At 32.2% G+C, this 17,526-nt stretch overlaps 3 protein-coding genes across 5 annotated transcripts in view; 1 reads left to right on the top strand and 2 right to left on the bottom strand.

The window, feature by feature from the left end:
* The window catches only part of LOC108909506 (monoacylglycerol lipase ABHD12), a 59,475-nt gene extending 50,528 nt beyond the window's left edge, over nt 1–8,947 (bottom strand). Inside the window, exon 1 of one of the 2 annotated variants that reach the window (XM_018713874.2) lies at nt 8,842–8,947. In XM_018713874.2, coding sequence (XP_018569390.1) covers nt 8,842–8,944 — 103 coding nt within the window. In that variant the 5' untranslated portion in view covers nt 8,945–8,947. The remainder of the gene's footprint in view (nt 1–8,841) is intronic. The other variant, XM_018713875.1, reaches the window with a different exon arrangement.
* LOC108909505 lies at nt 3,455–17,264 on the bottom strand. 2 transcript variants are annotated; one of them, XM_018713872.1, is made up of 4 exons: nt 17,248–17,264; nt 15,406–16,794; nt 13,910–14,178; nt 3,455–3,552 (listed from the first exon to the last, which is right to left on the bottom strand). In XM_018713872.1, exons 1-3 carry the CDS (start codon nt 17,251–17,253, stop codon nt 13,930–13,932), a joined length of 1,644 nt encoding a protein of 547 aa, XP_018569388.1. In that variant the 5' UTR covers nt 17,254–17,264; the 3' UTR covers nt 3,455–3,552; nt 13,910–13,929. The 2 variants fall into 2 exon arrangements, with proteins under 2 accessions (XP_018569388.1, XP_018569387.1); XM_018713871.2 differs by lacking the exon at nt 3,455–3,552 and having other exon boundaries at nt 13,811–14,178.
* Nucleotides 12,091–13,172, top strand: LOC108916287 (polyglutamine-binding protein 1). Its single transcript, XM_018722499.1, has 3 exons — nt 12,091–12,238; nt 12,300–12,513; nt 12,573–13,172. Exons 1-3 carry the CDS (start codon nt 12,184–12,186, stop codon nt 13,054–13,056), a joined length of 753 nt encoding a protein of 250 aa, XP_018578015.1. The 5' UTR covers nt 12,091–12,183; the 3' UTR covers nt 13,057–13,172.
* Nucleotides 17,265–17,526: the final 262 nt, after the last annotated feature.

Here is a 17,526-nt window from a genome sequence, read left to right as displayed (position 1 = left end):
ACACCCTGTATACCACAAAAATAGTAATTTTTCCCATTTTTAAGGCAAACTTTCCAATCCTTTTGGCAGACAAGTATATTATTGTGTTATACATTTCAATTATTACAGAAAAAAATCAAAACCAGATTGCTGGTTATCACCGACCATGTTGTCGTTAAATCGACATCTTCGGGGCGTCGGACTGTAAAAACTTCTCAAGAATTTTGCCGGACAATAAGATACTTTAATTTCAAATCTTATTACCAAACCCTCCCAGAAAAATCAGCTTGCTGGTTGTCACCAACCATAATGTCACCAAATCGACATATTTGGGGTGGCGGGCAAACTCAAAATACCCAACATTTTTGTGGGACAAATTTTTTGGGGGGGTTTAAAAAGAATATATCTTTCATTTAAACTAAAAAAAAAGTGCTGGTCATAACATTCCATGTCTATGCCAGATTGACATGTTTTCCTGAAAATCACGGGAAAACTTGCCACTGTTGAATTTTCCTAGTAGTCAAATCTTGGGAGACTCGTCAAACTTAAGCTGCACGCAAAGTTACAGCTTGCTGGTGATCATTTTTTTCTTTGTACGTGGGGCCTGTGGACTATAATAGGGGTTTACGAAAAATATATCTGACCAACTGATCCGAGCGCTGCTTACTCTGGTCAGAGTGCTCTTTTAAATTGGCTATTTTCGTAAGCACCTAGTCGAAACCGATCTAATCTAACCTCTATCACTATCTACATGCAATAATTCTACAAATAAATGTGAAAAGTGGTACCTGTATGATGTACGGCTACAATAATAATCATTTTCATCTACATCTACCATATCTAAATTGTTATTTAACATATTGCATTTTTAATTTTTTTCTACACTAGACAATTGAAGAGAACGAAACGAAGTTAATGTTTCATTCAACAGTCAACAAAACAATCTTTCTTTGTAACTTAACGAAACATATCTGTTTTTAATTTTTTTATTATACCTGTAAACAGCACGCATCCGCAAATTTCAGATCATTCTTTAATCTGACAAATAAGCAAGAGCGACTAGAGCGCTCAGATTTTCTATATCTGAGCATTGACGTTGCATTTTCGTAATGGGATCGAATCATCAGAGTGAATATTCGTAAGGCATTTTCTTGTTCCGACCACTCCGATACAATTATCGTAAACCCCTAATATAAGTTAATTAAGTTGAAACACAACTCTTATAGGTACAGCTAAATCAATACTGTCGTAATTTTGAGAACCTTAAGTGACTTATCATACTTGTCCCAATCAGCTAGCCGGCAGTCACTACTGATATTGATTGGATATTGCTCGTCGAACTTGTGTTAAAAAAATATATATAAATATTCGTCATTTAATACTACGCTGGTGTTGCCTGCTAGTGTGAAAAGGCATTAAGTCTGATTTGGTGACCCCGCGATATAACCTCTACTGTATTTCTTTGTTATAGNGGAAGGAAATCGAACCTATACTCCATATATGTATGACCGTGTATTAATGGTTCGTCTTTATATTGGAATCAACTGGGCTTATTTGAAAACACTGCTATTGCTGATGGTACTGACTTTTAGCTCTGTGGGTCGGTGAAAAACTTATATTTGCAAAATAATATTTTATAAGGAAAATTAAATAACTAAACACATTTTGCACTTGTGAATATATTTACTAATTCCGTCACGGATCCCAAAACTATGGGACCTCCCTGAATAACCAACCAGCAAAATTAACCCTTCATGAATCTAGTTAATATAGGATATAAGATTATAGTGGTAGAATTAAGTTGAAGCACAACTTATACAGCTAAATCAATATTGTCGTCATTTTGAGAACCTTAAGTGCCTTATCATACTTGTCCGAACCAGCTAGCCGGCAGTCACTACTGAATTACTGATTGGATATGGCTCGTCGAACTTGTGTTAAAAAAATATATAAAAATATTCGTTCTTTAATACTANCGATCTAATCTAACCTCTATCACTATCTACATGCAATAATTCTACAAATAAATGTGAAAAGTGGTACCTGTATGATGTACGGCTACAATAATAATCATTTTCATCTACATCTACCATATCTAAATTGTTATTTAACATATTGCATTTTTAATTTTTTTCTACACTAGACAATTGAAGAGAACGAAACGAAGTTAATGTTTCATTCAACAGTCAACAAAACAATCTTTCTTTGTAACTTAACGAAACATATCTGTTTTTAATTTTTTTATTATACCTGTAAACAGCACGCATCCGCAAATTTCAGATCATTCTTTAATCTGACAAATAAGCAAGAGCGACTAGAGCGCTCAGATTTTCTATATCTGAGCATTGACGTTGCATTTTCGTAATGGGATCGAATCATCAGAGTGAATATTCGTAAGGCATTTTCTTGTTCCGACCACTCCGATACAATTATCGTAAACCCCTAATATAAGTTAATTAAGTTGAAACACAACTCTTATAGGTACAGCTAAATCAATACTGTCGTAATTTTGAGAACCTTAAGTGACTTATCATACTTGTCCCAATCAGCTAGCCGGCAGTCACTACTGATATTGATTGGATATTGCTCGTCGAACTTGTGTTAAAAAAATATATATAAATATTCGTCATTTAATACTACGCTGGTGTTGCCTGCTAGTGTGAAAAGGCATTAAGTCTGATTTGGTGACCCCGCGATATAACCTCTACTGTATTTCTTTGACTGCCATCTATCGTTGATATATTTATTAAATTAAATTTGTTGAGTTCGTTTCTGCCTAAATCAGTTGAATCCTCTTGATTTATGTTTCTTGTAATTATAAAATGAAGAGAAGTGAAGCTTTGTGTTTTAACTTTAAATGAAAATTTATTTAAAATATTACATATATTACCTAGATAAATTATTTTGAAAATATGAATTAATTGTACTTAAATTAAGTGTCAAATTAGATTTTTTTCTTAGTTTTCTTCAAAGAAGCATTAGAATTTTCTAAATAGAAACTGCGATACCATGTACAGTTACATTAAGATTTTGCAGTTTTTTCGTCATGAGAGTTTTTATAAATATGTATATAAAAATAAATTCGTTAGAAATGGTTAGGTACGTATCCTAAAGAAAAATTTTAATGTAAAATTTTTATTTTGAAGTTTAAAAAAACATAATAAAAAATTAATAATGTTGCTTTTGCACATTCTTTCACGGTTTTTAAGANTAAATTGTCAGTGTCAAGTGTCAAATTAGATTTTTTTCTTACTTTTCTTCAGAGAAGCATTATAATTTTCTAAATAGAAACTGCGATACCATGTACAGTTTCATTAATTGTAAAATTTTGCAGTGTTTTTCGTCATGAGAGTTTATAAATATATATAAATTCGTTATAAATGATTAGGTACCTACGTTTTCTAAAGAAAAATTTTAATATTGTAAAATTTTTATTTTGAAGTATAAAAAACAATAAAAAATTAATAATGTTGCTTTTGCACATTCTTTCACGGTTTTTAAGACTACCGTTTTAAACATATTTCTTAGGCGTAATTTTTGGTCAAGCTTCGAGTCTTCGGAATACTGTGTAATTTGCTTGCTTCTGATTAAATTCATGTATGTATGTAAATCCAGAATCCAGTCACTTATTATAATTNCCTCCTTAACAGTTATGAGAAATATTATTCTACAAAACTGAGATCAAACGGAAATTGAAATACTCTGGTATAATTTTTAACTAAAAGTGACATTAACTTCTTATCAGTATACTATGAACATCGAATACCTTTTTATTAACATTATACAACCAACATTACACACTTGCCTTATAAAAATTGAATAAGCATTGGTTGTTACACTTGCAATTACAGATACATTTCAAGAATATTAAATAACACATACGTTTGTTTTTGATTTGAACACAATCTGTCTCACACCAGTCCCATACAGTCTGTGTATTTTTCAAACTGTATTTGATTATTTAGAATCATTCATAAAATATGTAGGGCACAGAACAACTCTCCCAACTCCACAATTTTTTTTAATTACTTAAATTACAGTTCATGTAGTATCGATAAGATTTTATGTATTTTTTCTTAGTAAGTACTAAAATAAATAACAGCAGAGTTCATTAGAAACTTATACAATATTTTTGTTGATATACAGGGTGTACACAATTAAATAGTCAAACGTTCCGTAGTGATAGAACTACTCAAAGTAAGAAAGTTCCCGTAGACAAGGGCCAAATGAAAATTTACATCTGTATTTTACTATGTATCATTTATAAGACACAATGACAACTAAACAGCACAATTTTTTTCTTATTTTTCTTGGCGTGACATTTTATTACTTATGTACCCATTTTTAAGTAAAAATTTCACTTTGCTGAAGAGTAAACATATTTTTTCTTAGCTCCAACGATGTAGAATTACACGCCAACAAAACACCACTTGCAGAAAGTTTTACTTTTCCTAATTCAAAGGAAAGTACTACTGAAAGTCATTGAGTGCTGTTGGAAGCTTAAGGTGAACATACTCCATCAATAGAAACGTGTTAGAATCATTTTCGATGTTTTAGAAGTGGTGATTTCGATACAGTTGACAAAGAATGCCCTAGTCAACCGAAAAAGTTCTAAGATGAAGATGTGGAAGCATTACTCGACCAAGATTCATATGAAACACAAGATGGACTTGCCGAATTGCTGAATGTTGATCGCTCAACAGTTACCAAACATTTAAATGCACTCAGCATGATTCAAAAGCAAGGAAATTGGGTGCCATATGAAGTGAAGTCGAGAGATGTTGAATGGCAATTTTTCACCTGTGAACAATTGCTTCAACTACAAAAAAAGGAAGGTTTTCTGCATCGTATCATCACTGGTGATGAAAAGTACGTTACGATAATTCTTGAGCATAGAAAATGGTGGGGTTTGCCTGGTTCATACATCAATATCGTATTTGTTGGGACCAGCTTGGTGTTATATACTATGAGCTGCTTCGACCGAATGAAACCATCACAGGTACCGAACACAATTGATACGTTTGAGCCGTGCATTAAAGGCGATTCGAGCAAAGGCGCGATAAAGTAATTTTTCTACATGACAAAGCTCGACCACGTGTTGCTCATGAAGTCAAAAAATACTTAGAAATGCTGAAATGGGACGTTTTACCACACCCGGCATATTCACCAGATACTGCTCCATCGGATTACTACTTGTTCTGATCCATAGAATAACGCTCCTAATCTTACAAAGATATGAAAAATTGGATCGATTGGTGGATAGCATCGAAAGATGAGTAGTTCTTTCGATGTGGAATCCGTATGCTACCAAAAATATGGGAAAAAGTAGTGGCTAGCAGTGGATAATGCCCCGAATTTACAAAAAAATGCCTCGAAACTAATTCACAGCCTCAGTAAACATATGTTTGTCAGGCAACAAATTAATAATAACAAATTTATTGCGTAATGGAGCAAAATTGAAAAGTTCTCATCTTAGATAATCAAAAAAAATACTCTACTTAGAAAAATGGGAAAAATTTTTACCCAGGTGTTCAGTTTTATCCACCCCTGCATGATTGTGCTTCATACTTATCATTCTACAAAGGTTAGAAAGTAGAATACCTGTGTAAAATAATGTGAACCTGATTACTTTGTAATGTGAACAATGTAACTAAATTCGCAACTGTATGAACAAAATATACTTTGTATATACTTTACTTTGCTGGTTTTCTGTGTTAACAATTTCCCACCTAAAAGTTCAAAGTTAATTAACTTTTTTAATAAAATTATAAAACTATCATGCTTCATTATCATTACAAGACCTCCTTAATTTCCTACAGATTTTTATAAATTTCATTTTGAAAATTCTGTATCTCGGTGACTAAACATTTACCGAATGTTTTTTTTATTATTTTGAGTTCTCTTGCAACATAAAAATTTGACCTATACAATTCAGTACACCCTGTTTAGTCCAAGAAGTTAAATGTATTCTATGAGTGACATAAATCGATTATTTCCAAAATTGTTTAAAAAATAAATATCAAAATAACTTGCCTGGTAGAAAATCAAGCAAAAAATAATCCATTTTAGGTGTACATGTACCGATATATTTCATATAATACTGAACTTTAGTACTATTTGTATAAATATCAGTTGCTTTAGTTATCACAGGCTTATTATTCATATCTATAATGAGTTTACCGAGGACGGGTCAAGACTTGGATTATGTCTAAACGTATACTACAGTGATTATTTTTTGATATAACATGATTTGTAAGTTTGATGTTTTGTTAAGTTATTTTATTTTATGTTGTCTACTTATATTTATTAATAACTGTTGTTCACGTGGAAGAGCGGCATTTAGCCGAACGTCGCCATTTTTTGATATTTTGACGTTTTGATGTCTTTTTCTTGTATTTGCGATATGCAATTTATCTTATCAAAAATAAAGGCAATATTATTATTATTATTATTTCAGGCTTATAAAAAAATAAAAATGTGTTTCGCTACACAACCCAACCAATCTAGTAGGTACATACGAGTATAAGGTCAGGTGGGGTAAGTGGTCCCCAAAATTAAAAAAATTCGACTTTGTAATTTTATAATGATAAGTTTGTTAGTTGTGTTTACTATTGGTTGCAATGTCCAAATACTCGATTGCTGACTGTGTACTTCATGAAAATAAGTGGCAAGTGAGAACTGCTATCGTAAAACATACTTATAGCATTGTTAAATAAGCTGGGGCAAGGGAGAATATTTCTTCAAACGGGGGTTTTCAAATGCAGTTTTTGGATTTAAGATATCTGCTATAGATTTTTAGTTTTATGGTGTTTTCTATAATTGCAGGAACGAAATACCAAATCACTCAAATTGTAATTTGCTTTATTATCTTAAAAGTAGCGCAAGATACTTGGTTTAACATAAATAATAATAAAGTTTAGAGAAAAATAACATAAGGTAACATTCTTACTACAAGTGGGGCAAGAGGAACACACACTGAGTCTCACTTGCCCCAGATATGGAACAATTAGGGGTAAAAGGAACCTACTGTATTCCCGCACAACTATTTGTAATGTAATAATTTCGTTAAGTTCTGTAAAAAATTCACATTTTTTTACCCTAATAGCCTTAAGTATGTTTCAGTACACGGAGCGCCCACATAATTACACACTCTTGAATTAAACCCGACAAACTTTAACATCGAGATAAAATATCATAGTTTTCATTGTTATTAAGAGTGCACCTATTATTCCAAATATGATTATCTTTTTGGTCTGAGGTGACACAAGATGGCTTTTCAGGGACTATCACTTACATTTTTATCTTAAAAATGAATTACAATTATTTTTAATTAATACGGTTCTCACTTGCCCCAAATTCCCACTTACCCCACCTGACCTTACTTTCTTTTAAAAAATGAACTTTTTTACCTTATTTAATAACATTAATTGATTAAATTACTCTGTTCATGTTTATAAAAAAGAAAGATTAAAAAGTACTATATCTGAAAACCATTTTCTAGTAATAAGTAGGTACCTATCAGTAAAAAAATATTAATTACAGAAAAATGTAATGGATGTATTATCAATAGCATGCTCAATTAATTTAACTGCCAGATAATGGTAAATTGGTAAACTATTAAGTACACAATAATTTTTCCAAACACATCAAATTATTTAAGATGACAATAAAAATATGTAATGTAATATTTCTGACTTAAATAAACAAAGATTTGTAAGAAAATAAGATGTTTCTAGCTCAAACAGTTTTAAAGTTTTATGGAAAAAATGTTTCATAGCATAATACTGAGAGGGACGTATAAGACTGACTTTTGTATATAGGTAAGTTGATCTAAACCGTTTTATATTGACCCCAGGAATCTATAGTGGTTTGCTGATGCATGAATTTTAAAGACATCCTGTTTAATAGTGAAGGTTTCATCACCTAGCAACTGACGTAGTTTCTAACAAGTTTATGGCATTCTTTATTCGCCATATCTCCTTTATTACCCTCTATATACAGGGTGCCCCGGTACTTGATACAAAAAAGTGGAGTACAGATATATGAGGTCAAAATCATATCAGTTCTTCATATAAATTTTCTTCATAAGGGCCTTCGTTAACAAGTTACGGGCCCTCAAAGGTAAAGATTAAAAAGTTATTTTTATTTACAGCCTCTAAACCATTAACTTCAGCAAGATGCAAATTTTGAGTTCACAAATCTGTTGTCTACCATTGTACACGTTATTCTGGGACACCCTGTATAACCCACTAGCTAAACTTTCATCGATTTACATCAAATGTCTTCAGAGGTATTTTATGACAGGCTGATTTTTCCAGCTGACAAATAAAATCATTGATCAATTAAATTTGTCTGCAAGTTATCCGTCCATGCATATTTTATGAGACAAGTACATATTTAATTGGCAAATAAATTTATTAGGAAATAGAAAAATCAGGTTGAAATGGAATGTCTTTTATTAAACTTCGACAGCATGCCTTAAAAACCAGTTGCTTTAGGCTCATTAATGTTCATTCATTTTTTAGTCTAAAATTATCCAAGGAACAACACCCCGATAGAATATTATTTACTTATTTCATTTAGAGGCGTGCAATTTGAGCTAGACTATTAAATTTATATTAAAATGGTGATTGCTGTACTTGGAGATTTAGAGTTATTCCTAGCATTATAATATATTTAGGCAAAAAAGCAGAGAAGAGGCAAAAAATCGCTGCAAATATACATACCTATATTGCTTTTGAATTGGAAAATAAAGATGTGAAGTGATACAATCTCTCGCAAAGTGAATATATAAAAGTATAAATATGATCAAACCCCATGCAAAAAATAGACAAGTAAAAGGAACAAAAAGTATATTTTTACCTTCTGATAAATCTTCTTTTTGGAATCCAACGCATGTTCCAATGGAAATAATATATCGTGACTCTCCTGGATCAGTATTTTGCAGCCAAAAATTATTTTTCATACATTTCACCTAAAAATGTGTTTATTATTATTTTATTAACTATTCATGTTACCATTAATAAACGACATACTTTTGTCACCAGATACGCATAGACAGCTCTGTCGAGTTAAAATAGTAAAGCATTCAAAGATACTTGCTTTGCAATTGTAAAAATGTTTTGGAAGGTACCCAACTTTTATGTAACTAATTTAAATTAAACTACCTAATACTGTTCTGGTATTGAACAAATAGTAAATTTTAGTTATTAATTTCCTAATACAAGTATGAAAAATATAAGAAAAAAAGCATATACCTAGTTAAAAAAATTCTTTCAAAAAGGCCTTTAATTTTACATGCAATTACTATTTCTTTCTCATATAGGTATTATTTTGAAAATGGTTATTATTAGATACGTAGAAAATCGGCATTAAGATACCTATATAGTATTTTAATATTACATATAATGGTTTCTGCAAGACTGTAATACACACAATTTCATAAAAGTATGCATAGGCTGTCTTACGGTTATGGCTCACTAGATATTTCAGACTACTTAGATTTAAATTTTGAAAATTTAGACAACCAATATGTCATAAGTCAGTTGTTTTGTTTTTAAATTTGCTAGCAGTTTCACAGCCATCCTTGCAAGAAATTGGATCATTTTAATTATTTATCACAAAAACTGTCAATAACAGAAAAATTCAAAGAGACAGGTACAGAGAAGTGTAGTATGGATAGGTAGATAGTAAATTCTACAACAGATTTTGATTAAATATAGTGTTCCATTTAGAACCACTACACTTGAAAAAACGCAAACACCCATTATCCATCGACATTGCCAGTGCCGACACCAGGGATTGAACCTGGACCAGAACAGGAAGTCTGGACAAGAAATGCTGGCCACCACACGCTCGACAGACTATGCTACCCTGACGATAAAATGTGTATTATTCATTTCAAACTATTTACTTCTCTCTTATGCAATTTAAAGAGCCATTTTCAAAATTATGGCACAAAAATACAGTACAGATTACCAAAACTTTGTAACTGATATTAAAAGAAATTTTGACGTTTTTACACCACATCCACAGAGCATTGCGATCGATGTCCTCAGTTCTAACAAATTACACATTTCTCATTAGCATATACATTTACTACTTTTATTACCATATTATAATAGTGTAAGTTACAAATTGCCCCTTTTTGAGTCACGCTTTGACGCTTTGAACAAGAATTTTGACTGCACTTCACTTAAAATTGTGGTCAATGCCAACAATTAGACAGACCCGCTTGTCCCCGTATATCTAATGTAAGTACATAGCACAGAACACAACAAAGAAAAATTCCATTTAATTTTGTTGGTGATCCATAAAAAAGTCTTAAACATAACTTAACTTTTATCTTATTCGTAGTGCTTGTCCCAGTCTTGGTGTTAGGTACTATTGGTAGTGTATTAATGCACGGTATCACTTTCAAAAAAATAGTAACACTAACGGATAAAATACAATATATTTAAAGGGACCTATTTCAAAGGTCTTAGTCTATATAATATAAGAACTTAAAAGATCAGGTTTTCAGACCTCTTTAATACCAAGTTAAGTACCTACAGATTTTTATAATTCAAGACACAATTTTTTCTATTTGGAAAAGAGCAAATACAGGCATATTAAATAAAGTAAAAAGCTATTAAAGCACATAGACATAAGTACTTACATATTCTAACCTAAAGATTTTAGTAATGTATGTATGTAAATCCAGAATCCAGTCACTTATTATAATTGTCAATGGTAATGAAAAATTAATTAATAATTTTTAAATATAAAAATATTGCTAATTTACAAAGGCATTTAATTTAAGCAAAAAAAGTTTACTTTTGGTTATCAAAAACTCATTGAAAAATGACAACTGACATGAAAAAACGACATTGACATTGACATTGCAGTGATCAGTGTTCACTGATCAATGATGATATAGATGAGATCGGACATTATAAATTTGATTATTTACATCCTGATTGACAATGCTCTTAAATTGTTAAATGCTAATAGATTCTATATATTGAGAATAAATGGCAGGTATAAGAACCGAACTATCAACTCATGAGGGATAGTCGAAGGATATCGGACCAATACTCCATATATGTATGACCGTATTAATGGTGTTCTTCTTAATTTATACTGGAATCAACTGGGCTTATTTGAAAACACTGCTATTGCTGATGGTACTGACTTTTAGCTCTGTAGGTTGGTGAATGGTGAAGATCGGATATTGAGTAGCGGGCCCAAAAAACTTATCTACTTATGTTTGCTAAATAATATTTTATAAGGAAAATTAAATAACTAAACACATTTTGCACATTATAATTAACTTGTGAATATATTTACTAATTCCGTCACGGATCCCAAAACTATGGGTTCTCCCTGAATAACCAGCCAGCAAAATTAACCCTTGACGAATCTAGTTAATAGGGGTTTACGAAAAATATATCTGACCAACTGATCCGAGCGCTGCTTACTCTGGTCAGAGTGTTCTTTTAAATTGGCTATTTTCGTAAGCACCTAGTCGAAACCGATCTAATCTAACCTCTATCACTATCTACATGCAATAATTCTACAAATAAATGTGAAAAGTGGTACCTGTATGATGTACGGCTACAATAATAATCATTTTCATCTACATCTACCATATCTAAATTGTTATTTAACATATTGCATTTTTAATTTTTTTCTACACTAGACAATTGAAGAGAACGAAACGAAGTTAATGTTTCATTCAACAGTCAACAAAACAATCTTTCTTTGTAACTTAACGAAACATATCTGTTTTTAATTTTTTTATTATACCTGTAAACAGCACGCATCCGCAAATTTCAGATCATTCTTTAATCTGACAAATAAGCAAGAGCGACTAGAGCGCTCAGATTTTCTATATCTGAGCATTGACGTTGCATTTTCGTAATGGGATCGAATCATCAGAGTGAATATTCGTAAGGCATTTTCTTGTTCCGACCACTCCGATACAATTATCGTAAACCCCTATTGTATAGTTCTCTAATCTAGGGCCAATACGACAGACTGCTTATATACTTATACAATTCAGATTTAGATTCAGATCAGATAACTCTTGACAATTTGAACAAAAGGAAAACAAACATCAATTGTCAACAACTCAACAACAATAACATAACCTACAAATGGATACATTTAAATTGGAAAGAAGTTAAAAAGTTTTCTTGTTTATTTTACAATAACCAGTTAAGAATGCCATTACCTCCAGTCCTTTTAGCCAAATTATCGAAAAGAGGAATAATAACACGTACGTCGCAAAATATACATAACTAAAACATAGGAACTAAAAAATATTTTATGCATTGCAGCTAAACAAAAGCCGGAACATATTAAAAAGCAAGATTTTAAGGGACTAGCTACATGCCCCAACAAAAGTAATATATATCATGAGTGTAATTATTGGTGTGAAACGCACTGGAAAGGTGTACCAACTCCAGATACAAGATATGTTCGTAATATGCAGAAATTATTAGTAAAGTACCCTATGCCTAATAATTGGACGGAGGTTTTTGACAAAGGGATGTAAGTTTTTATTATTTAACAAAAGAGAAAACATTTCTCTAATAAATTTATGATTTTAGTGGCAGATATTATTATTGGAATATGGAAAATGATTTAGTCTCATGGTTACCTCCTAAACATCCTAAGTCTATAAAATGCCAAAGTGCTGCTAAGTTACGTGAAAATCGTCTTAAAATGAAAGAAAGAGAAGAACGTATAGAACGAGAAAAGGATCACGATAAGGAACGAGATTCAGATGACGATGAAAGAAGTTACAGGAGTAAACATTCCGATAGGAGGGACAGAGACAGAGATAGAGAAAGGGAAGACAGAAGACACAGGAGGGAGGATCGCCATCGAAGTAAAAAGTCTAAAAAAGATGAAATTGATCCGATGGATCCAGCTGCGTACTCTGATGTGCCACAAGGTACCTGGAGTGATGGATTAGAGAGTAATAAAACAAGAGCTGACAGTACTGCATCTGGTGTTTTATATCAACAGAGGCCGTATCCTGCCCCTGGCGAAGTTTTAGCAGCAAATAAGGAAAAGTCGAAAAAGAAATAACTATTATCTTAATATTATATAGGGTATCTCACTAATCACAGACTACTGGGATCAAAATAAGATAATTTAGAAAAATAAATGCTTCATTTAAAAATACATATTGTGTTAAAATAGAATTTTCAAAATGTTTTTTTCTTAATAGCCTCGATGATTTTCAAGATATTATCTTCAACTTTCATACAGGTGTTTATGGAAATTTTTTGTTACCTAATAAAATTTTTTCCAAATTTTCTCAGATATTCTTTATTTATTGCAACGTTTTCAATATAAATTCCACTTTTTGAAAAACCAATAAAAAGAACAAAAGGAACACATACTTTTGAACAAATNATTTTATATATCTTGTTGCCTTTTACGCAGACACGCCAATGGATTTTCGTTCCCGGCACGCTTCATCCCCCTTACTAGTCCAAGAGCTAGCGATGAATCACTATCTATAATTTTTGCCGTCGAGTATAGATAAATTATTTTGAATATGAATTAATTGCACTTAAATTGTCAGTGTCAAGTGTCAAATTAGATTTTTTTCTTACTTTTCTTCAGAGAAGCATTATAATTTTCTAAATAGAAACTGCGATACCATGTACAGTTTCATTAATTGTAAAATTTTGCAGTGTTTTTCGTCATGAGAGTTTATAAATATATATAAATTCGTTATAAATGATTAGGTACCTACGTTTTCTAAAGAAAAATTTTAATATTGTAAAATTTTTATTTTGAAGTATAAAAAACAATAAAAAATTAATAATGTTGCTTTTGCACATTCTTTCACGGTTTTTAACACTACCGTTTTAAACATATTTCTTAGGCGTAATTTTTGGTCAAGCTTCGAGTCTTCGGAATACTGTGTAATTTGCTTGATTCTGATTAAATTCATCGTTTTCCCAAGGCAACCAGAGGACTATACACTAAACTCGGATCCGCCTGGATGTTCTGAAATAGATAATTTGCCGTGTATTCATTCTCCCGATCGCCTTCAGCACGTGTCTTCTGATATATTACTCTTTGTAGACGACCATCTGGTTGCAACAAATAGAAACTTTGCCCCCCGGGCACCCCCGACACTGCTGTGGCGACGGCGATATTTGGACCACCTGCTTCCTCTTTCGATTCGGTTGATTGCTAAAAAAAATATTGAATGTTAGCACGTTATTTTATTACAGATGATATTCTTGGCTGTAGGCGCCGAAAACAAAAATGGTACCTACACTGAGGGAAATATCTTTTAGCCATAAGTACAAATTGATTAACCCCAAAAAATATTTGCTTTAAATAGGTTCCAAAAATGTCGAAACAAAAAGGTTTCTTTGTAGCAGTTGTTTTTATCATGATTAGTCTTTGTCAATGGTGATAATAGAACAGCAAGAATACAGAATATTTTTTTGAATGACGTGTTGCCTTTATTAGATACTACCGTGGTATCGCAGGTCTTCTATGATGACTACGGCACAAAATCAATATCTGGCCAATATCTAGTTATTATTATAAAATTTTTAACAATTAATAGCTACGTCTCAAGCAAAGTTAATTAATACATGTAATAAGTTATCTATTATGTATGTAGGTATGTATGTATGTATTACTATTATAAATGTATTATTATCTAGTTATCTTTAGCTAAAAAAATGTGTCTACCTATTGATGTTGCAAATTTATAGGAACAATAACTTTTTTTTCTAAATGGATACAATAGAGAAAATGATAATATAATCAAGTTTTAGGTTAATGAATATTTTCTTCGAGCAATGTTTTACGTTATTGTTACCTTATTAAAAATTCCATAAACGTTTCTGTTGAGACATGAAACAAACGTTACTTTTAAACTTGTTGTTATTCTTCATCAATATTTATTTGTCTAGACAGTACCGCCCCAGATTCACACGCCTGAGTAACTTTTATTTTCTATAAACACTGTTTTCGTTTTATGGGCAAAGGATTTTTTATGAACTTGAAACAAGTGTGTGCCGAATTATATTTATTTCGCATCTCAGAAACCAACAGTTGCAGAGTTATTTCTAATTGAAGACTCCGGTGCAAGAAAGGAATAAGTTTGAAAAATAAGATATCTGTAGATATCTTGGTAATAAGTTAGAAATTTAAGAATAGTTTTAGGTTTATACAAATATATATTATATGGAAATTAATTTAAACAACTGTGAAGACTTACATGGAAATGTTTCTATTCGTGTTTAAATTGTTATTCACCCTTAACTGTGATATTATGAAAGGCAGGTATTTTTCAGTTATCTGCCTCCAAAAAAATTTATCATTTGAGGAAAACAGACAAAGATGCCTGGTTGTTTCAAAATTTTGCAATAAGAATCAGTTCCTCTATGTAATAACACTTACCTCATCTTCATCAGGGTTGTTTTGAGGTAAAACAGCAGATCCACTATCAGGTCGAAGTACCGTTCTGGCAGTTGTCGTAGGAGGTAAATACTTTTCATCTACTTGTTCTCTGCTTGCCCCTTGGATATTGGAATCATCAAATTCTCTATTTTGTTGTACAGGCTGTATTGGTCGTGCTGCATTTTGTCTTATCGAAGATTGAACATTGTTGGAATTCTGTAAACGCCTCACATTTAACTGCTGAATATCCACATTGCTTTGCAGCGGCGCCTCATAACTGTTTATATTCCGATTGGGATTCTGAGAAGCTAGCGCTATATTAGGATTTATACCCGACAGTTGCGGCTGATTGTTTTGGGAGCTTTCGGCTCTGTTAAACAACTGTGGATTATTCAGGGGTTGGTCGTAGTTTATGTTTGGTTGAACGTTTTGCCTTTGTGGTATCACTGCTTGAGGAAATTGTACTCCTTTATCAAAATTTGAGGCCTCTTTCACCGGCAAATACTGCTGAGATAGCTTTTGTAAGTTTGGGTTGGGAATTCTTACTTCAAGTGGGTCTTGGTTGTTGGATTGTGGCACATCGAACCCGTTTCTAAAATTTGTTGGTTCCTGTGCTGGTAAGTAGCCTTGATTTGGTCCAATATTCTGTTGTGAGTTCTGAGGTTGTAAATTGCCTCTAAAATCGGCAGCCTCCCTCACGGGCAAGTATTGCTGGTTAGGTATTCCGACATTTCTATTAGAATTTTGAAACTGAGCCAAATTTATATCAGCTTGCCTCTGTTGGTCGGCATTCGACGACTGACTTAACTGAAGTAGCAAATTTAGTTGCTTGAGCTGTTCCAAGGTTTCCACGTTTCTAGCGTCTGGGACTCCATACTGATTGTTCAGTCTGTTTTGACTACTTGGGGCGTCTTGTGTTAATTGCGGTTGGTTTACAATCGTTCTATATGGACTACTTGTCGCAGGGGCTCCATAGGAATTGCTGGGAATTACCTGTTTCGAATTAAAGTTAGGAGTTAAATTTGGTAGAGGCCTAAGTCCTTGCTGATTTAAAGCACTGTTAGCTCCCTGCGATTCGCTTATAATTGTCCTGTAAGGACTAGTTGTTACTGGAACTCCATACGATGTGCTGGGAACTGTTTGTTTGGAATTGAAGTTTGGAGTCAAAATGGGAGTTGAACTTGATCCTTGTTGATTAGGAACACCATACTGAATTTGTGGAGCTGCTTGAGATATTTTCGACGGTACTGCTTGAGGAACTCCATACGATGTCTGAGGTTGTCGAATGGGCAAGTTGAATGGCGGACTGGGTCTAAATCCTCTTGGAGGATATGGGGGTGGAACTTCACATAACGCAAGACCCAATGATAATAATATGCTGATAAAAACCTGTAAAATGGAAGCAATGATTACGAAAATATATTGCACATGATACATTTGAAAGAAAGGCTTATTAAAACAGATTTAATTTCATATTTTATTTGAAGACATCAATTTTCTTGTAACATGTGTTTTTACTTTCAAAATTATAGCATTTTAGGAACAAATTTAATAATTTTTTTTTGAGAGTATCGGCTTTTCTACAAAAAAAGCAGTAAATAAATACATATACCAAATATTACTTAAACTATAGCAATTTAATTAATACGTCTTCAATTTAGAAAGAGGACAATCTTGTTTCCAAAAACATTACACAATTATTTTTACTTTTGCACAAATCTGACGTTTGACTACACTGAAAAACTGAGTTTTATTCACAAATCCTTTTCAATATTTCTTGGCACATCACTAAAGAAATTGAAGGGTATCCACTAGTTCGTTGAAAGTAAAATCCACTCTTACCTTCATCGTAGAGGCATTAAAACTACTAAGGTATGAGTAAACCAAATTGGAATTTATATAATCTTTTAAATATAATTTGTATTCAAGGGAAGACTAGACTTTACGTGCCGCGGTGTCATTCTGCATTGTGTATATATTGGTACAATCATTGGGCCTATTCTCTGACCCAGAAACCATATAGTTACATTAATTCGTTTGTTAACATTTTTAAAGAGAATAATAACAGACAGACTTGGTAAGAAACAAAGCTTTAATAACCTAAAGTTAAAATGTATCTAT

Source organism: Anoplophora glabripennis, unplaced genomic scaffold (genome assembly GCF_000390285.2).
Source record: "Anoplophora glabripennis isolate ALB-LARVAE unplaced genomic scaffold, Agla_2.0 scaffold476, whole genome shotgun sequence".
Lineage (NCBI taxonomy): Eukaryota > Metazoa > Arthropoda > Insecta > Coleoptera > Cerambycidae > Anoplophora > Anoplophora glabripennis.
This window is presented reverse-complemented; position numbering and strand designations above follow the sequence as displayed.

Bases quoted from the DNA above. Each gene is read 5' to 3' on its own strand.
- LOC108916287 (XM_018722499.1), top strand. From the start codon at position 12,184: ATGCCATTACCTCCAGTCCTTTTAGCCAAATTATCGAAAAGAGGAATA. The intron at 12,239-12,299 runs GTACGTCGCAAA...TATGCATTGCAG, and splicing joins GAAAAGAGGAATAATAACAC to CTAAACAAAAGCCGGAACAT. The intron at 12,514-12,572 runs GTAAGTTTTTAT...TTATGATTTTAG, and splicing joins GAGGTTTTTGACAAAGGGAT to TGGCAGATATTATTATTGGA.
- LOC108909505 (XM_018713872.1), bottom strand. The intron at 14,179-15,405 runs GTAAGTGTTATT...TATTTTTTTTAG, and splicing joins ACAACCCTGATGAAGATGAG to CAATCAACCGAATCGAAAGA.